General features: G+C 42.7%; 1 protein-coding gene across 1 annotated transcript in view; it reads right to left on the minus strand.

Annotated features, from left to right (window-relative positions):
• Positions 1-25305, minus strand: part of acp5b (acid phosphatase 5b, tartrate resistant) — a 47371-nt gene that overhangs the window by 14406 nt on the left and 7660 nt on the right. Inside the window, exons 2-5 of the mRNA XM_063063462.1 lie at positions 23562-23755; positions 21213-21340; positions 8852-9043; positions 1429-1576 (exon numbers count right to left, since the gene is read on the minus strand). Coding sequence (XP_062919532.1) covers positions 1429-1576; positions 8852-9043; positions 21213-21340; positions 23562-23755 — 662 coding nt within the window. The remainder of the gene's footprint in view (positions 1-1428; positions 1577-8851; positions 9044-21212; positions 21341-23561; positions 23756-25305) is intronic.

The following is a 25305-nucleotide window of genomic DNA, read 5'->3' on the forward strand; positions in this document are numbered from 1 at the left end:
GGTACCTCTTGTACATAATAAAGTGGCCACGGAGTGATGTTCATTGTCTTCTGCTGCTGTAGCCCATCCACTTCAAGGTTCGACATGTTGTACATTCAGAGATGCTCTTCTGCACACCACTGTTGTAAGACTTGGTTAATGAGTTACTGCTGCATTCCTGTCTGTTAGAACGAGCCTGGACATTCTCCTCTGAACTTCTCATTAACAAGCCACTTTCACCCACAGAATTGCCACTGATTGGATGTTGTTGTTTATCGCACCTTTCTCTGGTAAACTCTAGCGACTGTTGCGTAAGAAAATCCCGGGAGATCAGCAGTTTTTGAGATACTCGAACCATCCTGTCTGGCAAGCAACAATCATTCCACAGTCAAAGTCACTTAGATCAAATTTCTTCCCCATTCTGGTGTTTGGTCTCCACAACCACTGAACCTCTAGGCCATATCTGCACTCTTTTATGCAGCCACATGGATGGCTGGTTAGATGTTTGCCTTAACAAGTAGGTGTACAGGTGTAGCTAATAAAGTGGCCACTGAGTATATATCAGAGGAAGGACGTCTCTTTGAGGTATGCCTATCCTGAAGAAGTTTAAATTTTCTCTTCAACAGGGGGTCAGTGAACCCTCTCACAATACTCTCCCTCTGTGATCCCTGCTGCTCTCTGGCTCCTCGACCATGTTCTGTTGCACGGGGCGACTGAGGAGAACCCAAGTGCAGGACACTGGCACGTTGACTGAGTTGGGCATACTGGCGTAGACGTGAATGTAGAACAGCAAACCGGAGGAATCTTGACAAGGAGACGGGATCTACAGGGACTATCTTGAAACTAGAGCAGAACTTAGAACTAAACTTCTTCACACAGAGAGTGGTGAATCTGTGGAATTCTCTACCACAGCAAACTGTTGAGGCCAGTTCATTAGCTATGTTTAAAAGGAAGTTAGATATGGCCCTTGTGGCTACAGGGGTCAGGGGGTATGGAGGGAAGGCTGGGTTCTGAGTTGGATGATCAGCCATGATCATAATAAATGGCGGTGCAGGCTCGAAGGGCTGAATGGCCTACTCCTGCACCTATTTTCTATGTTTCTATGTTTCTAAACCAGGTGTACCGTAATTAAGTAAACTAGCAGCAATTGGAAATCTAATGGCTGTAATTAGGGCATAACCAGGGAGAAAAGAGCGTTAAAGGGGAACAACCAAACGGAACCATGACATGTTCTCCACCAGACTCATTACCTTGTCTCCTTCCCCTACCTCACCTTCTTATTCTGGCTTCTGCCCCTTTTCTTTCCAGTCCTGGTGAAGGGTCTTGGCCCGAAACATTGATAGTTTATTCCCCTCCATAGGTACTGAGTTCCTCCAGAATTTTGCTTTGCTGAGATCAGATGGGATCAGATACTTTAAAACAGGTACTCATAAGTTCAATGTTTCCTACCTGCAGGCTGTGGTCATGGCCGCTGATGTAGGCTGTCACGTTGTATGTTTTTAGAAGTGGCCTCAGCTGATCCATGAGACAAGGAGTTGGACCGTGATGCCCAATGGACCATACAGGGTAGTGACCAGCAACTATCAGGTAGTCTGCCCTGAAGTAACAGCACAGTGGATTTAACACCTGTAAATTCCATTATTTATCAAAGAGGTTTGAGCTATCATCATCATTATCACCATTATGTGCCATATTGTATGACATGTTATAAATCTGAAATAAAAGTTCGAAAATGCTGGAACGCTCACCTAGTCAGTCATCATCAGAGTAAAGAGAAGCAGAGTTAGTGTTTCAGGTCTGAGACCCCTCATCAGAAGTGGGAAAGAGAGAGAACAATTTAGTTTTCAGCAGCTGAGAAGACGGGTAGGACAAAACGGAATATCTTTGACAGGTAAAGGAATATTATTGATAGGCTGAGACGAAGTGAGTTAATGTAGCAGTTACAATAGTTAGACACAGATGATACAGTCGTAGAGAATGAGAAGGGGCCCTTTGCTCCATGCTGGTCCAAATGGTCGATGCTGACCAAGATTCTCATCTAAGCTAGTCCCATTATGCATTTTTATCTGTGTATTCTGTTGCTAACAGTAATGACACGCCCAGCAGTCCAGACGGAAATAATAGTCTGTGGGGCATCTGCATTCTATCCACAACTTCCTGTTGCCTGATATAGCTTTAACCATGATTATTCTGGGTGAATTTTTGGACAGAAGTGGTGTCCCATTGCCTTCTTCTAGGCAGCGTCTTCACAAGACGGGTGACCCGAGCCATCATCAGTACACTTCAGAGATTGCATGGAGTCAGTGGTCACATAACCAGGACTCGCGATATGCACCGGCTGCTCACACGAACATTCACCACCTGCTCCCATGGCTTCAAGTGACCCTGATCGGGGGGATAAGCAGGTGCTACACCTTACCCAAGGGTGATCTGTCGGAGCACCTTACACCAGATGTATCTCCACCCGCCACCTGATTTAAGGTATGAATTTACAAAATAAACCATTGTGGTTTTTTAAAATTATTGGACGGATGCACAGTGTTCAATAATATTGCAAGTACTGAGATTTTTATAACTGCTGTTTACAGTCTTTTAATCACTGTTTGCATTCATTTAATATATCTCAAGGAAAGTGATCACAGCTTTATCAAGAGACACTTATACAAAACCTTGTAGGAAAGCATTGGAACAAGCAACCAGATGGTAAAGAGTATGGTTTAAAAAGCCAAAACAGGATGCGAAAGATTGAGAAACACACATTAAATACACACACATCACACAAACAAGGTCTGTGGAAATGCAGCAGGTCAGGTAGTATCTAAGGAGGGGAACAAACAGTTGATGTTTCAGGCCGAGACCCTTCGTCAAGAGAGATTGAGAGTTTTACAGAAGGAATTCAAGAAAAAAGACAGCTGGAACTGCTTAATCTTCAATTATGAGTTTGATGATACTAGTGGTCAATGATCAACTTCATTTCAAAGTCAATTAATTATTGTGCCATCCCCCTTGGTGGCACGATAGCGTGGTGGGTAGCACCACACCTTGCAGTGCCAGGGACCGGGGTTCAATCCCCACCTCTGTCTGTAAGGAGGTTGTGCTGTACGTTCTCCCTGTGACCGCTTGGGTTTCCTCCGGGTGCTCCAGTTTCCTCCCATAGTCCGAAGATGTACCAGTTGGTAGGTTGGTTGGTCATTGTAAATTATCCCATGATTAGCCTGGGATTATGGGTGGCATGGCTCAAAGGGCCAGAGAACCTATTCCACACTGTATCTCAATAAATTTAATAAAAAATTTAAAATGCCTTTTGTTTTGCAAAGGAGAAGCCAGGACGGTGTGCTGTGTCCCAGCTACCGGGGTCCGGGATGTCTCAGAGCGGCTGCAGGAGATTCTAGAGGAGGAGAGTGATCAGCCAGAGGTCATGGTGCACGTTGGCACCAGTGACATAGGTAGAAAGGGGGAAGAGGTCCTGCGCAGTGATTATAGGGAGTTTGGGAAAAAACGGAAGAGTAGGGCATCCAAGGTAGTCATTTGCAGACTTCCAGTGCCATGTGCTAGTCAGGGCGGGAATAGGATGATGGTGATGACGATGCAGATGAATAAGTGGCTGAAGAAGTGGTGCGGGGGCAATGTTTCAGATTTCCAGGTCATTGGACTCTCTTCTAGGGAAGGTATGACCTGTATAGAAAGGGTGGGTTACACCTGAACCTAATGGAGACCAAAGTCTTTGCAGGCGGGTTTTCTAGAGCTGTTGCAGAGGGTTTTTACTAAGGATGATGTGAATCAGGGCTGAGGATGGGGCAGTCGGTATACTAGTCGATGCAGTGTGTAATAAGACTGAGGAAGGACGGGCAGATGACGGGGTAAAATTGCAGTCAGTGGGATGAGGTGAAGTGTAACGTGGGGGCAAAAACAAAAAGAGTGATGAATACAGGGATGAAGGTGTTATATTTAAGTGCACGCAGTATATGGAATAAGGTAGATGATCTTGTAGCAGCTATGATATTGTGGGCATCACTGAGTCATGGCTGAAAGGAGATCATAGTTGGGAGCTTAACAGCTAAGGAAGCACATTGTATTGAAAGGACAGGCAGGAAGACGGGGGGTGGTGGGTTGACTCTGTTAGTAAAAAATTAAATCAAAACCTTAGAAAAAGGTAGCATAGGATCAGAAGATGGAGAATTGTTTTGGGTAAAAACACCCTGTTGAGAGTTATAGACAGGCACCCAGACTATAGCCAGGATGTGGGATAAATTTCAAAAGGAAATAGAAAACATGTAAAAAGACTAATGTTATGATAGTCATGGGGGATTTCAATATGCAGATAGATTTTGGAAAATCAGGTTGGATCCCAAGAGGGAATTTTTTAGAATGCCTATGAGATGGGATTTTAGAGCAGCTTGTGGTTGATCCCTGTGTGGCACGTGGCCAAGTGGTTTAAGTGTCGGTCTAGTGATCTGAAGGTCACTAATTCGAGCCTCAGCTGAGGCAGCATGTTGTGTCCTTGAGCAAGGTACTTAACCACACATTGCTCTGCGACAACACTGGTGCCAAACTGTATGGATCCTAGTGCCCTTCCCTTGGACAACATTGATAGCATGGAGAGGGGAGACTTGCAGCATGGGCAACTGCCGGTCTTCCATACAACCTTGCCCAGTCAACATCGAAAATCGATGGACAGCTGAAGAAGAAGTGGTTGAGCCCACTAGGAGATCAGCAGTTTTGGATTGGGTGTTGTGTAATGAGCCAGATTTGATTGGGAGATTAAGGTAAAGGAACACGTGGGGGTCAGTGATCATAATATGATAGAATTCACCCTGTAGATTGAGAGGGCAAAGCTAAGGTCAGATGTATCAGAATTACAGTGGAGTAAAGGGAATTACTGAGGCATGAGAGAGAAACTGGCAAAGTTGATTGGAAGGGGACACTAGCAGGGATGATGATAGAACAGCAATGGCTGGAGTTTCTGGTGGGGGGGGCAGATTTGGAAGGTGTAGGATAGATACATCCCAAAGATGAATAAGTATTCTAAAGGGAGGATGAGGCAACCATGGATAACAAGGGAAATCAAAGATAGCATAAAATCACAAAATCATCACAATATAACAAAAATTATTGGGAAGTTAGAGCATTGGTAAGCTTTAAAAAAACCAACAGATGGCACCTAAAAAAACATAAGGAGTGAAAAGATGAAATATGAAGGTAAGATAGCCAAAAATATCAAAAAGGGCGTGGAAAGTTTTTTCAGATATATAAAGAGTAAAAGAGAGGCAAGAGAGTGGAAAGTGAAGCTAGAGATGCATATAGTAATGGGGACAAAGAAATGGCAGACAAATTTAAAAAGCATTTTGCGTCAGTCTTCACTGTGGAAGACATTAGCAGAATGCCAGAAATTTGAGAGTGTCAGGGGGTAGAACCAAGTGTAGTTGGCATTACTAATGAAAAGGTGCTCGGTAAGCTGAAAGGTAAGTGAGTGACTTAGATCTGACGGACTACACCCCAGGGTTCTGAAAGAAGTAGCCGAAGAGATTGTGGAGGTATTAGTAATGATCTTTCAAAAATCACTAGACTCTGGAATGGTTGCAGAGGAGTGGAAATTTGGAAAAGTCGCTCCACTCTTTAAGAAGGGAGGGGAGCAGAAGAAAGGAAAGTACAAAGTTCAAAGTTAAGTTACATTTATTATCAAAGAATGTATGCGGAACACAACCCTGAGATTCGTCTTCCCACAGACAACCATGAAACAACGAGACGCCATTTAGCATGACTTCAGTGGTTGGGAAGAACTTGGAGTCCATTATTAAGTATGAGGTTTTGAGGTACTTGGAGGCACATGATAAAATAGACCAAAATCAGCATAGTTTCTTTAAGGGGAAATCTTGCCTGACAAATCTGTTGGAATTCTTTGAGGAAATAACAGACTGGATAGAGGAAGGAGAATCAATGGATGTTGCTTACTTGGATTTTCAGAAGGCCTTTGACAAGTTGCTTAATATGAGGCTGATTAACATGACAGAAGTCCATGTTATTACAGGAAATATACTAGCATGGAGAGAAGACTGGGTTATCGGTAGGAGGCAAGGAGTAGAATTACAGAAGCCTGTTCTGGTTGGCTGCCAGGGACAAGTGGTGATCCATAGAGGTCAGCATTAGGTCTGCTTCATTTCACGTTAAATGTCAATGATTTGGATGACAGAATTGATGGTTTTGTGGCCAAGTTTGCAGATGGCAAAAAGATAGGTAGAGGAGCAGATAGTGTTGAGGAAGCAGGGAGTCTGCAGGAGGACTTGGACGGATTGGGAGAATGGGCAAAGAAGTGTTAAATAGAATATACCGCAAGGAAGTCTATGGTCATGCTCTTTGGTAGGAGGAATAAGGGCGTAGACTATTTTCTAAACGCAGAGAAATTTCAAAAATCAGAGTTGCAAAAGGACTTGGGATTTCCTAAAGATTAACCTGTAGGTTGAGCCGGTGGTAAGGAAGACAAAAACAATGTTAGCATTTATTTTGAGAGGCTAGAATATAAGCAAGGATATGATGCTGAGGCTTTATAAGGCATTAGTTAGATAGCACTTTTAATATTGTTAAGTAGTTTTAGCTGTTTATCTAAGAAAAGATGTGCTGAATTTGGAGAGGATCCAGAGGAGGTTCACAAAAATTATTCCAGGAATAAGAAGGCCAATGTATGAGGAGCATTTAATGGTTCTGGGATTGTACTCCTGGAGTTTAGAAGAATGGTGGGTGGGATCTTATTGAAACCTGTCGAATATTGAAAGGACTAGATAGAGTGGACATGGAGAGTATGTTTCCTATCATGGATAAATCTAGGGCCAGAGGGCACAGACTCAGAATAGAGGGATATCCATTCAGAACAGAGATGAGAAAGAATTTGTTTAGCCGAAGGATGGTAAATCTGTGGAATTCATTGCCATAGACTGCTGTGGAGGCCAAGTCATTGGGCATATTTAAAGCAGAGCTTGATAGGTTCTTGGTTAGTCGGGACATCAAAGGTTATGGGGAAAAGGCAGGAGAATGATACTGAGAGGGTTCATAAGTCAGCCACGATGGAGTGGCAGAGGTGACTTGAGAGGCTGAGTGGTCTAACTTGGCTCCTATGTCTTATGGTCATTCCACATGATATCCCAATGGTATCACTGGAAAGTTTTTATCGGTATACAGTAGTCCTTTAGGGAAATACAGGGTCTGAGTAAGAAATCACCTTGTGTTCCAGCTGAAGAACTTGTACAAGATAACTTGAATAGTCTCTTCCTGTACTGTTTCTTCATGAAATCATTTTTTGTATCACACCTAGTTAGAGCTCAAAAAGCAATGGCAAACTACGGTCTGCGAACCTAAGAACCCAAAGCCTCCAAAGAGGGCAACTGACATTCAGCAATTCCAGCAGGGGTACGTCACCAACTTGCTCCAGGACTCAGATTTACTTAGTGACACTTGTCAATGATTTCTGGCCATGAGCTCCACTTTGAATCCATCTATGCTCCCCTGTCTTTCTTGGATTCTTAAGTATTATGCTGCAATGTAACTTCTCTAAACCATGCCACATCAGGCTAGCATAGGATGGCAATTAAAATGAATGCAGTTTCACCCTTCCTTTACCCCACCTGTCCTGCCCCCCACCTTCTTATTCTGGCTTCTTCCCCTTTCCTTTCCTGTCTTGATGAAAGGTTTCAACCCAAAATGTTGACTGTTTATTCCCCTTGAAAAGATGCTGACTTGCTATGTTCCACCAGCACTTCATGTGTGTTACCTTTCACTTTAATGGGGATTCTCAGCTGGCAGATGAGAGCTATAGTATAATTACAGTACAGAAGGAGCTCGTTCGGCCCTTTGTATCCATTCTGGCTCCCCGTAAAGCAGTGCCAATGCCCTTCTATATCCATGAAGCTCTGAAAGATCCTCTTCCTCACGTACCTTACTATGACTCACCATCTTCTGATGTTCTCATGGGCAGTGCATTACCGGTCATTTAGAAGCAAAGTATTTCAAAGTAAATTGATTTAATTTAATTAACTTACTTATTTTTATTTAGAGATACAGCAGTGTAGCAGGCCCTTTGAATCCAATGAGCCTACACTGCTCAATTCCACCCATGTGACTGATTAACCTACTAATCCACACGTTATGTGGAATGTGGGAGGAAACCAGAGCACCCGGAGGAAACCCACGTGATCACAAGGGGTACACATAAACTCCTTACAGAAAACTGCGGGAATTGAACACAGATCACTGACATTGTGATCTGTCAGTCTATTTAGTTTAGACTCATGTCATCTATTTCAGATAAAAGTGTTAAAATTAATTATAGGCTTTGACAAAAGCCAAAGCTTTATGTTTAGCTTTGCCTCCTGTCTCAGAGTGCCAGGCAGACAGTTCCTGTTATGAAGGAGCAAGACAATGTCACCTGACGCCAAGCTGGCACTGAGGCCTTGCTGCCAATCCCAGTTGAAGAGTCATAGAGGACCAGCGAGATAACGCCCCCCCCCCGTCAACAGCCAGACTTGCAGAGTGCATGTGGGCAAGGGCCATGGACATGAAACTAGGCAAAAGACTAAAGCCATAGAGATCTAGCCCAGTCCAGATAATGGTCCTCCAAGTATGCCTTGGAAAGTATGTGGATCAGCTCCTGCACCTGATGTCCGAACTTCCACATGGGCACTTGAATCCTCGTACATCATGTGCTACCTATATGGTGTTTCCCTTTACTTTCTCAAACTATTGAAACCAGAATTGTGAAGTATGAATACTAATTACACACTATCTAGACTTTAATTGATTTCTTTTGGCGGGTGGGGTGGGGGGGCGCGGTTTGTTCTGTTCTGTAAAACACCACTCTGGACATGATTTTTCTGAAAGTTACCTGGAACTCGCCAGCTTTTTCTGGATCCACTGAAGTTGCTTTTGGGCTAAATGAGGATTTTCCGGTCCTATTGGCTGGTTCCTTTCATATGTGTTTCCACAGATCACAACGGTGTCAATCATCAGAATGGTGACAGAAACATTGGTATTAGGAATCCTGAAAGTCAACTCATAGTAGAGATCCGGAAAATTCCTATAACAAAGGGTATAAACCATTTAATTCCATGTTGAGCAAAAAGTTTTGGCTTTTACAACTGAACTCTTGCAAATCCCAGCTCTGGGTTCTTGAGAACAAAACTGCACTGGCTATTTCATGCTGAATGCATTCTAATATCCAGAGTTTTCCCACAGATGCTGTCAACTTTAGAGGCTGTAAATCATATCAGAACCATCTTTAATTGGATACACAGTGATGCAAGTTATGCTGAGGCCCAGCACACTGTGTTCCTCCCATGTCCAATGGCCTGGTGGACAATCTTGTTGGCAGCAAACAACCCTTTCCATGTTCACTGGCTTGGAGCCAGATATCTGAACTTTGGGCAGTGAGGGTCATCCTCCCTGCAGGTCTTACAAAAAGTTTGCTTTCAAAGTTTGTTGAAAGTTGAGGGTTGTTTTCTACCATTTTTGGAGTGCTTTCTCTGGCTGAGCATTTGACTCCTGTGATCTGTTTCAAAGCCAGAAACTAGAGTGGGTCGCCATGACCTGTTTCCTGCGTTCAGAGGAGCAGTGATCAGATCTGCTTGTTAGTAGGGCAATTGGCTGCTCTAAGTTATCCCCGGTGCAGGTGGGTGGCTGGGGAACCAGGGCAGCTGATGGACCTCTGGGAGAGAATAGGTTGATAGATTGCAGGGAAATAAGACCATAAGACATAGGAGCAGATGATTTATTTTCCCTCTCAATTCCATTCTCAGTGGGAGAATGGGATTTCTCCAAAAGCTAGCCTAGACTTGACAGGTGAGTGGTCTCCTTCTATAGTATCCTTCTCTGATTATTGTCACCTTGTTGTTGTGGACAGGCATGTGAGTTCCTGGGATCCCGAGAGCAATGCTATACAGTTTTAGCTCTTGGTAGGGTCATGCATGGCAGTAATGTTAAGGAGGAGGTTCCAGACAAGGAGTGATCCAACCAAGTCCTCAATGGTGGAGCTGGTGGAAATTGATGGCACATCACAAGGGCAGTGAAGGCTGCAGCCGTGAAAGGTCCCCACTCACCTTGCATTCCACACCACGGGACCCTGACCCCGATCTGTCATGGTCCCTGTGGTAACTGCCTCCCTCTGTTTAACAAAGTCAGACACAGGCATACTCCATTAAGGAAATCCACCCTAACATCCTGGATTAAGCTCTGTGGTAATCAGCAAATGGCAAACGGGGCAGGATTGTGAGGTCTGGAAGATGTGGATCCTGGATCGGCCTCTACAGCCACCTGAAGACCCACCGAAGAGCAACCCCTCAGGAGAACATCATGGAGAGCCGAGTGATCACATCACTACTACTCTGTATAATCAGGAACTATGACAAATAACATGCAGCAAATGCCCTGTGGGTGAATCTCACTTCTCCATTCAGCCTAGACCACTGATTCCCAATACCCTTCGGCAGGGTACAGCACAGATCACAGCAAGGCTTGAAATCATCCAGTTAAAAAATCCACAAAACAAGGGAAAATGAACAAAAACTAAACTTGGCATGATGGATGGGGCTGTTGACAGTGTTCCAGAGTTATCCAGGACAACTATAGAAGTAGTGGCTGTGCTGGTAAGACCATAAGACACAGGAGCAGAATTAGACCATTCAGCCCATCAAGTCTTCTCCGCCATGATGTTAAGCATGTTAATGATTCAAGATTCAAGGTTGTTTATTATCATTCTTCAGTACACAAGGGTAAAGAAGAATGAAATGATTGTTACTCTGGATTGATGCAGCGTAAAAATACACAATAAGCATAAAGAACTTTTCTTTTAAAAAAAGAACACAATAAATATAAATATAAAAGCAATTCTATAAACCAGTGTGTACAAATAAATATTATAAGCATAGATTGATTCTAAGTAGATAACGTGACGCTGGATGACGTGTATGTAGGAGTGGTAGGATTGGGTATTGGGTGGAGGTGTTGATCAGCCTGACAGCTTGGGAAAAGTAACTGCTTCCGAGTCTGGTGTCCCTGGTGCAGATGCTGTGTGGCCTCTTTCCTGATGGGAGCGGTACCAGCAGTCCATAGCAGGGTGGGTGGGATCCTTCATGGTTTTGTTGGCCTTTTCTCAGAATCAGAATCAGAATCCTTTATTAGCGCCAAGTATGTGGACGTATACAGGGAATTTGATGCCGGTTTCCCTGAGCTCTCGCTGTACAGAATCAAAAAGCAAACAAAACAATAGTGCAAATAATCGTGAACTATATACAATGAGGTATACTTGTGTATGTACAGGTGGACTTGGTTTATAATAGACTAAAATTCAAGTGTTCATAAGACTGATGGCATATGGAAAGAAACAGTTCTTGTACCTATTTGTCCTGGCATACAGTGATCTAAAGCGCCTACCAGAAGGAAGGAGTTGGAACAGGTGATGTCCAGGGTGTGATGGGTATGCAATGATGTTGCTTGCTCACTTCCTGACTCTAGATGCATATAAGTCCTGGATCGAGGGCAGCTTCACACCAATAATCCTTTCCACAGCCCTGACAGTTCTTTGGAGTCTATTCTTGTCTTGTTTGGTAGCTGATCCAAACCAGACAGTGATGGACGAACAGAGAACAGACTGGATTATTCCTGAATAGAATTGAATCAGCAGCTCCTGAGGCAGGTTGTACTTCCTGAGTTGACGTAGGAAGTACAACCTCTGCTGAGCCTTTTTGATAAGAATGTCCGCGTTGGGTGTCCACTTCAGGTCCTGGGAGATTGTGACACCCAGAAACCTGAAGGTCTCCACAGCAGACACAATACTGTTGCATATAGTGAGCACCTTTCTGTATACCTGTCCTATGAAAAGATACCTATTCACGGAGTGCGAATCATTATTGGGCTATTTCATCGAACCCACCACCCGCAGCAGGTTCACCGGCTGCCACAGTGGTGTATGTAAAGGAATGGGGAGAGCCACCCTGATTTCTTTTCATCCCCCATGATCCCTCCTCCTGAGGGTTGCTCCACACAACTGAAAAGCTCTGGTTTGGACCTGAACAGCGCGCATGCCCAGCTGCGATGGGTCAGGATTTCCGCAGCAATGACCCCTGTCTCGTTTGGTCACTCTCTGCTCTGAGGCTGTCTGCAGAGGAACTCACTCTCCAGGGCAGCTTGTGCTACAATATATTAGAAGGACTATCTACTACACAATGTTTGCCACGGGCCACAGATCAGCAAACACAGAAGGTGTATTGAGGGGCTCTGTTGTGTAATTATTCCCTCCCAGCCTCATCCCACCCCACAAAGGAAAGACGAATCAGTTTCTAATAAGTTGCTCATGAAATTCACATGAGATCATTGTCTGGCCGTTTTCCTCTCCCCCCTCACTCTCAATTTGCTCTTCTCTGTCTAGGCTCTGTTCTCCATCTTCCTCCTACTCACTCCATACAACTTATGGGGTCACTGGGACAGGCGGCGAGCTTGTGAGCTGCTGATGGGATCTTGGGGAGAACCAACAGGAAAGGGAAATTCAAGCAACATACATCAAAGTTGCTGGTGAACGCAGCAGGCAGGGAAATAATATTTTAAATGAATTTTAAATATATTAAAGGCTTCCAAGGCAGCTAAGGTGACATGAAGTTCATCCAAGTAGCTGACTCATGTAAGAACCGCAGGGGGTTTGCAAAGCTGAACAGCAGATGCAAACCTGTAACCACAACACAACTGAGGAAAGAATCCAACCTATAAATGGTCCTTCTCCTGAGATTTTATTTGGCAGCTAAGGGTGGACTTGGCCTGTGAGCACATCATAAAGGCTAGTTACCATAAAGTAAACTAATGCTGCCATCTCTCCAAAATATCATTCGTAAGCTGAGGGATTTCTTGTTTTCTTTTGGTGTAGAGATATAACTAGGAGTTTGTATAACTACCATTTCTTTCTACACTTATGACTGTGTGGCTAGGCACAACTCAAACGCCATTTATAAATTCACTGATGACATCCCTGATGTTGGCAGAACCTCAGACTGTGATGAAAAAGTGTGCGGGAGTGAGATATATTAAGAACTTAAGAAATAGGAGCAGGAGTAGGCCGTCTGGCCCATCGAGCCTGCTCGCCATTCGGTAAGATCATGGCTGATCTGGCCATGGGCTTACTTCCACCTACCTGCCTTTCCCCATAACCTCTAATTCCCCTACTATGCAAAAATCTATCCAACCTTGTTTTAAATATATTTACTGAGGTAGCCTGCACTGCGTCATTGGGTAGAGAATTCCACAGATTAACCACTCTCTGATTAAGCAGTTCCTCGTCATCTCCATCCTAAATCTACTCCCCCAAATTTTGAGGCTATGTCCTCTAGTTCTAGTCTCACCTACCAGTGGAAACAACTTTCCTGCCTCTATCTTATCTATTCCTTTCATAATTGTATATGCTTCTATAAGATTTCCTTTCATTCTTCTGAATTCCAGCCAGTAAAGTCCCAGGCAATTCAATCTCTCCTCACAGTCTAACCCCCTCATCTCTGGAATCAACCTGGTGAACCTTCTCTGCACTGCCTCCAAACCCAGTATATCCTTCCTCAAGTAGCAGAACTGCACACAGTACTCCAGGTACGGCCTCACCAGTACCCTGTATAATTGCAGCAAAACCTCCCTGCTCTTAAATTCAATCCCTCTAGCAATGAAGGCCAACATTCCATGTACCTTCTTGATAGCCTGCTGCACCTGAAAACCAACCTTTTGTACTTCATTCACAAGCACTCCCAAGTCCCTCAGCACAGCAACATGCTGCAATTTTTTCCCATTTATATAATAATCTGAGCTTCCATTTTTCCTTCCAAAGTGGATGACCTCACACTTACCAACATTGTACTCCATTTGCCTGACCCTTGCCCACTCACTTAACCTATCTATATCTCTCTGCAGAATCTCTGTATCTTCTGTACAATTTGCTTTTCCACTCAATCTCATATCATCAGCAAACTTAGATACACTACACTTGGTCCCCTCTTCAAGATCATCGATGCATATTGTGAACAGTTGTGGGCCCAGCACCAGCCTCTACGACACACCACTCACTACTGATGGCCAACCAGAGTAACACCCATGTATCCCAAAAATCTGCTTTCTATTATTTAACCGATCCTCTATCCATGTTAATACATCACCCCCAACTCAATGCATCCTTAGCTTATGGATAAGCCTTTTATGCAGCACATTATCGAATGCCAATATCAATTCCCCCTTCTCGTCCTCCAAGGAACCTACATTCACTTTAGCCACTCTTTTCCACTTTATATAATTATAAAAACTCTTACTGTTCATTTTTTTATTTTGTGAAAATTTGTTTTCATAATCTAGCTTCCCTTTCTTTATTGCTCGCTTAGTGGTTCTTTGTTGCTTTTTAAAGTTTTCCTAATCTTCCAGTTTCCCACTACTCTTGGTGACTTTGTAAGACCAAGCTTTTAGTTTTGATGCCTTCTTTTATTTCCTTAATTATCCAAGGCTGGCTCTCCTCACCCTTACTGTCCTTGTTTTTAATATACTTTTGTTGAGCACCGTTAAAAATCTCTTTGAAAGTCTCCCACTGTTCCTCAACTGTCCCATGATATAGCCTGTGTTGCCAGTCTACACTAGCCAAATCCTCCCTCATCCCATTGTAATCTCCATTGTTTAGGTATAATTCACTGGTTTTAGATCGAATTATTGCACCCTCCATTTATATGAGAAATTCAGTCATACTGACAGCACTCTTTCCAAGAGGATTCCTAGCTACAAGATCACTAATTTCACCTGTCTCATTGCATAGGACCAGATCTAAGATAGCACGTTCCCTTGTAGGTTCAGTAACATGCTGTTCAAGAAGGCCATCATGGATCCGCTCTATGAAGTCTTCCTCAAGACTGCCTTGACCAACTTGATTCACCGAATCTATGTGCAAGTTAAAGTCCCCCATGATAACTGCTGTTCCATTCCTACATACCTCAGATATTTCTCGGTTTATTGCCTCTGCCACTGTAATGTTATTATTCGGTGGCCGATAAACAACTCCCACCAGTGTTTTTTTCCCTTTACTATTCCTAACATCTACCCAGATAGATTCAACATTCTGCTCCTTAGATCTTCTATCATCTCTCTCCATCACCCTGATCTCATGTTCAATTAAGAATGCTACCCCACCTCCCTTACTTTCATGCCTATCCTTTCATATTACCTGATAACCTTGGCAATTTAATTCCCAGTCCTCCACCCTGCAATCACGTCTCTGTAACGGCCGCTAAATCATATCCCCTTGTACTAATTTTTGCCACAAGTTCACTGACCTCATTTCGAATGCTACGGGCATTCAAATAAAGTGCCCTTATATTCAATGTGCTTTTAAAATCTTGTAATCTTTTACTCTTTTGCACTTGACTTTTCTTCACTCCACTCTCACTTTTCTCTTTTTTATCTTTTGCCTTTTCTTTATCCTTATCCACATTTTGCTTTTTTTACTTTACTTCTCCAAACTGTTAACCGCTCCCCCCATTTAGCTTAAAGCTAGGATCCAGGTCCCATCACTGTTCAGGTGGAGCCCGTCCCATTGGTACAGCTTCCTCCTTCCCCCATGTGGGTGCCAATTTCCCATGAATTCAAACCCACTTCTCCCACACCAATCGTGAGCCACACATTTAACTCTCTAGTCTTCCTGACCCTATGCCAATTTGCATGTGGCTCAGGTAGTAATCCAGAGTTTACCACCTTTTTTGTTCTGCTTTTTCATTTAGTCCCCAGCTGCTCAGATTCCCACTTTCCTCATTCTATCTATGGCACTGGTACCCACATGGACCATGACAACTGGATCTTTCCCCTCCCACTGCAAACTGCTCCACAGGTCAGATAAGATGTCCTGAACCCGAGCACTAGGCAGGCAACACAGCCTTCGGGATGCCTTATCCTCACGACACAGAACTCTCTCTATTCCTCTGACTATACTGTCCCAAATTACCACTACATTTCTCCTCTCTCCCCCCTCTTGAATGGCTCCCTGAACTACAGTGCCACAGTGAGGTTGCTCATCCTTCCTACAGCCCCCACTGTCATCCACACAGGAAGTAAGAATCTCAGACCTGTTGGACAAGCTCAAGGGCTGAGGCTCCTCTAGCTCTGTCTCTTGGATCCCACTACCCACCTCATTCGCAGTCACACCCTTTTGTTCCTGACCACATACTGAATTTGAGACAGCTAACCTATTGGGTGTGACTACCTCCTGAAACAGAGAATCCAGGTAACTCTCTCCCTTCCTGATGTGCCACAGTGTTTGAAGCTCAGATTCCAGGTCATCAACTTTGAGCCTGAGTTCCTCGAGCAGCCAACACTTTCTGCAGATGTGGTCACCAGGAACAACAATGGGGTCCATCAGCTCCCACATCATGTAGCTACAGCACTTCACCTGCTCCTGCATCATCCCTTAGCTGTAATTTAGTGACTTTTTACCTGCTACTCACCTGTCCCTCCTCACCGAAGCCTCTTGAGCCAAAGCCTGAAGTTCCCACTCCTACACTGGTCCGCTCACACAATGGCCGCTCCGCTTTGACCCTGCTTTACCTCCATTTGTTCCTGCTAATGAATCGCAAATTGACTGGTCCGCCGCCAGTGCGCCGAGCCCCACGAAATGCTACTTTTTAAATTTCTTCTCCCCAAACTGTGCGAAGCTCACTCTCTCTTCGAATCGATTGATCCACTGCATCTTGGTGGGTTGAGTGGTGGCTCAACAAGAGCCTCGTGCTCCGTGTCAGTAAAACAAAGGAACTGATGATGGACTTCAGGAGCGGGAGGTCAGGAGAACACACATCAGTCCTCATTAAGGGGTCAGCAGTGGAATGGGTTCATAGCTTCAAGTTCCTGGGCATCTCAGAGGATCTATCCTGGGCCCAACGTATTCATGCAGTCTTGAAGAAGACATACTAGTTCCTGGGCAAACTTCATTAGGAGTTTGAAGAGATTTGGTATGCCACCAAAGACTCTATCAAATTTCCACAGGTGTACCAAGGAGAGCATTCTGACTGTATGAAGGCTCAGTGCACAGGATCGGACGAGGCTGCAGAGGGTTTTAGACTAAAGTAGTTCTATCATGGGCACAGGCCTCCCCACCACTGAGAACATCTTCAATAGAGGGGGGCTTCAAGAAGGTGGCATCCATCATTAAGGACACTCACAGTCCGGGATATGCCATCCGCTCATTGCCACCATCAAGGAGGAGGTACAGGAGCTTGACGCACACTCAGTGTTTGAGAAGCAGCTTCTTGCAATTAGATATCTGAATGATCCATGAAAACTACATCGCTATCCTCTTTTGTACTGATATTTTTATGTTTTATGCCTGAAAAATCAACTGTTTACTCCCCCGCCCCCATAGATGAAGCCTGGCCTGTTGAGGTTCTCCAGCATTTTGTGTGTGTTACTCCAGTTCTCATGTCACCTGGGCATGTACAGATCCTCCACAAAGTTGTGCCTTCACACCTGATATGAAGGCACATCCCTGCAAATATACCCAGCTTGGCAGGATTCTTTGCATTTCAGTCCCTTATCTCATGAACTTTGTTAACTTTGTATAAACAGTGCAATGCAATACATGTTAATATAGAAAACAAACTGTGAATTACAGTAAGTATATGCATCTCTATATATGGATATTGATATGGAAATGGAAATGGAAGTGGATGAAGCAGTGCCAGAGGACCAGAGGCCATGGCAGGACAAGCAACTGCACGGGATGTCCCAACGCCAGATATCAGAGGTGGCTGACATAAGGAAGTCCTACCAATGGCTGGAAATGACAGGGCTGAGGGACAGCACTGCTGCACTGCTCGTGGCTGCACGTGAACAGGTGCTGAGCACAAGAGCAACAGGAGCAGGAGTCCATCACACCAGGCAAGACCAAGATGCAGACTGTGCAAGGAATCCACAGAAACCACCCAGCACATAGTGGCAGGAAGCAAGATCCAGGCAGGGACAGGATACACTGAACAACACAACCAAGTTGCAGAAATTGTGTACAGGAATATCTGTGCTGGTTATGGGTTGGACACTCCCAAGTCCAAATGGGAAACACATAAGGTAGTGCAGAATGACAGGACTTGCAAATACAGACTGATAAACAGGTACTGGCCAACCAACCAGTCATAGTCATACTGGACAAGGAACAGAAGAAAGCAATAGTAATAGATGTGGCAATCCCGAATGACAGTAACATCAGGAGGAAAGAATATGAGAAGCTGGAGAAATACCAGGGCTTGAAAGAGCAGATAGAAAAGATGTGGAAGGTTAAAGCCAGAGTAATCCTGATGGTGATAGGAGCACTTGGAACTGTGACACCTGGACTGGGAGAGTGGCTCCAACAAATCCCAGGAACAACATCTGAGATCTCGTTCCAGAAGAGCACATTACTAGGATCAGGAAGGATACTACACTGAACCCTCAAGCTCCCAGGCCTCTGGTAGAGGACATGAGATCGAGGGAAAAATACACATACATACCACTGAGAAAAAATATATTTTAAATAGTTAAATTAAATAAACATAGAAAACCTACAGCACAATACAGGCCCTTCGGCCCATAATGCTGTGCCAAACATGTACTTACTTTAGAAATTACCTAGGGTTACCCAGAGCCCTCTATTTTTCTAAGCTCCAGGTACCTATCCAGGAGCCTCTTAAAAGACCCTATTGTAGCTGCCTCCACCACAGTCGCCGGCAGCCCATTCTATGCACTCACCACTCTCTGCGTAAAAAAACTTACCCCTGACATCTCCTCTGTACCTACTTCCAAGCACCTTAAAACTGTGCCCTCTCACGCTAGCCTCTGACTATCCACACAATCAATGCCTCTCATCATCTTAAACACCTCTATCAGGTCACCTCTCATCCCCCATTGCTCCGAGGAGTAAAGCCCAAGTTCACTCAACCTATTCTCATAAGGCATGCTCCCCAATCCAGGCAATATCCTTGTAAATCTCCTCTGCACCCTTTCTATAGTTTCCACATCCTTCCTGTAGTGAGATGACCAGAACTAAGCACAGTACTCCAAGTGGGGTCTGACCAGGGTCCTATATAGCTGTAACATTACCTCTCGGCTCTTGAACTCAATCCCATGATTGATGAAGGCCAATGCACCGTATGCCTTCTTAACCACAGAGTCAACCTGTACAGCAGCTTTGAGTGTCCTATGGACTCGGACCCCAAGATCCTTCTGATCCTCCACACTGCCATTAATACTATATTCTGCCATCATATTTGACCTACCAAAATCAACCACCTCACACTTATCTAGGTTGAACTCCATCTGCCACTTCTCAGCCCAGTTTTGCATCCCATCAATGTCCCACTGTAACCTCTGACAGCCCTCCACACTATCCACAACACCCCCAACCTTTGTCATCAGCAAATTTACTAACCCATCCCTCCACTTCCTCATGCAGGTCATTTATAAAAATCACGAAGAGAAGGGGTCCCAGAACAGATCCCTGAGGCACACCACTGGTCACCGACCTCCATGCAGAATATGACCCATCTACAACAGCTCTTTGTCTTCTGTGCGCAAGCCAATTCTGGATCCACAAAGCAATGTCCCCTTGGATCCCATGTCTCCTTACTTTCTCAATAAGCCTTGCATTGGGTACATTATCAAATGCCTTGCTGAAATCCATATGCAGTACATCTACTGCTGTACCTTCATCACATCCTCAAAAAATTCAATCAGGCTCCTAAGGCACAACCTGCCTTTGACAAAGCCATGCTGACTATTCCTAATCATATTATGCCTCTCCAAATGTTCATAAATCCTGCCTCTCAGGATCTTCTCCATTAACTTACCAACCACTGAAGTAAGAGTGCAAATAAATAGTCAAAAAAATGGAAATAAAAAGGAGTGAGTTAGTGTGCATGGTTCAATGTCCATTCAGAAATTGGATGACAGAGGGAAAGAAGCTTTTGAATCATTGAGTGTGAGCCTTCAGGCTTCTGTACCTCCTTCCTGATGGTAACAATGAGAAGAGGGCATGTTCTGGTGGTGGGGTCCTTAATGAGGGACGTCACCTTTCTGAGGCACCACTTCTCAAAGAGGCTTTAGATACTATAGAGGCTGTTGCCCATGATGGACCTGACTTGCAACTTGCTGTAACTCACTTCAATCCTATATAGTGGCCGCCCATGCCAAACGTTGATGCAGCCAGTTAGAATGGTCTCCATGGTACATCTGTAGAAATTTGCAAGCGTTTTAGGTGACAAACCAAATCTCCTCAAAGCCCCGAGTGAAATATAATTGCTGCCTTGCTTCTTTACTGCTGTATTGATTTGTTGGGGCAGGTTAGGTCCTCAGAGATATCGACACCCAGGAACTTGAAATTGCTCACTCTCTCCACTTCTGATCCCTCAATGAGGACTGGTGTGTGTTCCTTCACCTTACCCTTTCTGAAGACCACGATCATCTTTGGTCTTGCTAACGTTGAGTGCCAGGTTGTTGCTGCAACACCACTCAACTAGCTGGCATATCCCACTCCTGTACACCCTCTCATCACCATCTGAGATTCTTCCAACAATGGTCGTATCATCAGTAAATTTACAGATGGCATTTGAGCTATGCCTAGCCACACTGTCATGGGTGTAGAGAGAGTAGAGCGGTGGGCTAAGCACACACCCCTGAGGTGTGCCAATGTTGATTGTCAGCGAGGTGGAGGTGTTATTTCCAATTTCCATAAAAATGACAACAAGACGTTGTCGAGCAATGAAACCAATTTGCCATGATTGTGGGAAAATATAACAGCGGAGAATCTAAAAGTTTTTATTTTATTTTTATTATCTTGCCAAAATTTCTGTTCAAGTAAGGCTACTGTCTGTCACAAAATATTATATATTAACTACATGATATCCCTTTAAAGTGGAATAACCAGTAACCAACTTCAATGCATAAGACTAATTTTTTTAACTCAATAGTTATTCACGGCGGAAGAAGACTGAGGCTGAAATTATCATTAAGTTTCTACATCTGTTTATTTCATAAAGCAAACTTTTCCAAACAATGCAGCTTCTTTAGATGCCTCAGTGTTGTACGTATCGTTTCCGTGGAGTAGATTAATGGTTGACTGTTTCCATTTTTAAGTTGCTGAGAAAGTTAACCCCAAGAAAATGTGGAAAGCAATTAATACTACCTTATTATCTCATTATAACTATTAACAACCTGATATTCAAATTACTTACCATCTCTTAGAAATTCCTGAATAAGCAATCTGTGCTGACACATTACCCAAATGATCATGGTTCCCTGCCAGAATGTACCATGGTATCTCGACAAGGGAGGGAGCTTTAAAAATGTTCTCAAATGTTTCCTATTCAGACAAGTGAAAAATTACATCAGCTACTTAGTGTCTTAGTAATGGAGAAAGGGATTTAACTTATGAGAGAGCGATTTTAAGAGAAATGCATGAACAGTTAATTAATAAGGAAACAAAAGCGTAAGTAGTTTACTGAGACAGATCTGAATAAAAACTGTAATTAAAACATGCCATTTTTTTCCAAACAGGTGAATTTCCTCATATTTTCTCCACCTTAACTTTCCCTCGGTTACTTTTCATATTCATGTTAATTCAGAATTCTAGCTGCAAAAATTCTAAAATTTAACCATATAACAGTTATAACAGTTATAATTCTATTACAATAAGTGACCAAGTTATACTTCTACTGCCTATGCTGATTTTAGTTTCTACCTGGATTGTTTTACAATAGTATATGACTTCAAAAGAAAGGATGTTCATTTAGCTAGAAAGTTGCAATGTCACTTTCAGCACACTACTAAGATCCAGAATAAATTTACCATTTTGTATTGCTCACACACACACACACACACACACACACACACCTCACAAAATTTTATACTTTTTGTAGGTGAATTTTATAAGCAAATGTGTTCTTTAAATTCACTACAATTCTTAAGGGATACAAATTAATTTTACTACCCTCATGTTTATCAGGATCCAATTATGAAAAGTACTAGGTTCTTATTTACTATTATGTATCCATTCACAGAGATTAAAACAACACATTCAATTTACAATCAGTTACTGAGTTTACTCACGCTCAGTTTAAAACATAGAAGTATTGACAATATTTGATCGAAAGTCCATGAAGAGGAAATACTAGTAGAAGGAGCAAGTCTCATGTGAGATATAAGACTCGATACATAGCACAGAAGTTAAACTTGAGTTTAACCTGTTAAACCTGAATGATACTGTTTTTTCTACCTGGAAACAGAGAGGTATCTGTAGTGTAGGTGATCTATATATTAAAGGAAACTTCGCCTCATTTGCGCAGTTACAAGCAGTTTACAATATCCTTGCATCTAGTTTTTTTAGATCTTTACAAATTCGAGATTATGTTAGGAAATATATACCTAACTTCAAAGTTTTAGACAAACATGAGCCCCTGGAGGCAATAAATAAATTTGATCCTGTTACTTGTAGTGTGGTATGCTATTGTTATCAGATCCTACATAACGGAGCTCAGGTGAATACTGCAGGTCTTAAATAGGCATGGGTGAATTGGGTATAGACTGACAGAGGAGGTCTGGGATGAGTGTTTAAAGAGTATACATGATTGTTCGGTCAATGACAGACACAGACTTATACAGTTTAAAACAATACATAGACTTCATTATTCCAAAGAAAAGTTGCACAGTATAGATGTAAATCTGTGAACAGTAACTTGTCACATTCATTCTGGTCATGTTGTAAGCTTTATGCATACTGGAAAAGTATTTTTCACTGTTTCTCTGAGGCTTTTGGGAAGCGGTGGGAACCAGACCCGCTCATAGCCATCATTGGAGCAACAAGGTCCCTATCTTCAGCCAATATGTATGAAAAAGCTGCTGTATTGTTTGGCATGGTGATTGCTAAGAAGTTAATCCTGCAAATGTGGAAAATGGACTCTGACCCTACGTACGATCTGTGGCTGAGAGAACTGGCAAATACTTTACATTTGGAGACTGAGACTATGTAATGAGGACGGAGGGAACATCTTTGAAAGAATATGGGGCCCTGTATTGACTTTCTTATGGGGTGAGGACTGAGGTTTTTTGGTGCAGTGCACCTCTGCTGTGTACGTTTACTTCTGCCTTTATAGTTTTCTCCAGTGTGCTGCTCAATATTTAATTTGATTTTGTTAAGGTCGTGGTTTTTGTAGATGTGCTGCTGTTTTTTGTTTTTGTCTTTTTGTTTGTAATTTTAAAGAAAGAATATTTTTTTAAAAACTTGAGACACCTATACTTCTCATGATCAATAATGTGTGGAAAATTATTTGGAGTTTTATTTCTTTTCAATGGAGAATAGAACCAGGTGTCTCGTCTAAGTAACTTCAAGACAGTGTATGTGGCCTCTGTGACTTTCCAAGCTCAATATGAGGAGCATAGAGATGTAGACACCAAGTTAGCATACAAACGTTTGTACTTTGGGAATATAGCATTACTGAATATCATCAGCCTAAACACATTTTATGAGAGTATTCAAAAATTTCACTTCCTCTTAAATATGACTATAACGAATTAACAATATTCACCTTAAATCTGTGGTCATTTACACTTGTCACACCGTGGAAGTAGAAGTTATCTCCGACATTAAGCACAAAATCTACTCCAAATTTTTGGGCAATTCTCCCCATCTCTTGTGCTGTGGCTCTCTGGATGTCAGTCACATATGGTGGATGAGGGAGGCCTCCCCCATCTCCAAAGGCAATAAATTGGATGGCATTATCTTATAATTAAAAGAAGACAAAATATAAATCCAGGTATAACTGCTTAGTCAACGTTCAAAGTATGCATACATTATATGACCTTGAGATTCGTCTCCTTACAGACAGCCATAAAAATAAGAAACCTAAAAGAATCCATTAAAAAAAGATCATCAAACACCCAACATGCAGAGAGAAAAAAAAACAAATAATGCAAACAATAAAAGAAAGCAAATGGCATTCAGAACAGAAGTGAGTTGATAGAAACAGGGCCCGAAGCCTGCCTCAGCCTTAGCCTCAGTTCAGTGCAGAGCCGAGTAAACGTCATAATTTTACTGACAGTTATTACCACTTTGCCACTCAATCCGATTCAATTAATTATAAGGAGTTCACATTTGAATACTGAAACTATCAGGCTCTTGAACAAAAGAGGACAACTACATTTATCTATAGAGATAACCAATGATCTCACTTTAAGGACTCTATCTTGTTATTTCATGCTCTCGTTGTTTAGTGTTATTTACTTATATTTACATTTCAACAATTTGTTGTCTTCTATGCTCTTATTCTTTCAGTGTTCCTCTTTGCAGTTACTATTCTATAGATTTGCTGAGTATGCCCACAGGAAAATGGATCTCAAGGTTGTATGTGGTGACATATATGTACTCTGATAATAAATTTTACTTTGATTTTTTTCTACTTCATTAAATATGGACCATCTAAATGAAATATATTTTAGACATTAGATGCCGCTAGAAGACAGTAGGCAGGAATTTGCTACTCTTTGTCACTCACCAGCAATGCTTGCTGGAAAGACGTTACAACAGCAGATGAGAACAACCTTGCCTCCTTTATCCACAAAATGCTGGAGGAACTCAGCAGGTCAGGCAGCATCTATGGAAAAGAGTATAGTGGACGTTTCATCCGGACTACTTTTCCAATATTTTTATTAGTTTCTACATAGAAGAATACAGAGTACAAGAAAGTAAATATAAAAGGTCAAAAAAGATTTTTTAAAAACACTACCAATTACATTATATCTATCCATAATAACAATCTCATTACCCAGTATTCATGTAAGTTAATCAATAGTTATATTGAAATATACTAATTTATTACAAAAAAAAGAATCTAACCCCTACCAAGACCGAAGCTGTTTATTAAGGAGAAAAATGTAAAATACCTTCTCATATAATAAAAAATAATACAAGCCAACATCTGAATTTAAACAATGCATTGAAGGTTTTGAAATCCGGACTACTGAAGGGTCTCGGCCCGAAACATCAACTGTTTACTCTTTTCCATAGATGCTGCCTGACCTGCTGAGTTCCTCCAGCATTTTGTGTGTGTTGCTCAGGATTTCCAGCATCTGCAGATTTTCTTTTGAGCCTTGTTTGCTTCCTTTACCACAGACTCACTGTAATGGCACTCATTGGAATACAATTTCAACATATTATTTCCTTTCCAGAGGGGGTTATTTTCCAGCATATAATGTGAAAATGCAACTGCAACAAGACATGGAGGGTCAAATAGAAACTACAGCAGCAGAGACTAGCACTGGAAGTAGATGGCA

This window comes from Mobula hypostoma, chromosome 12, assembly GCF_963921235.1.
Source record: "Mobula hypostoma chromosome 12, sMobHyp1.1, whole genome shotgun sequence".
Taxonomy (NCBI): domain Eukaryota; kingdom Metazoa; phylum Chordata; class Chondrichthyes; order Myliobatiformes; family Myliobatidae; genus Mobula; species Mobula hypostoma.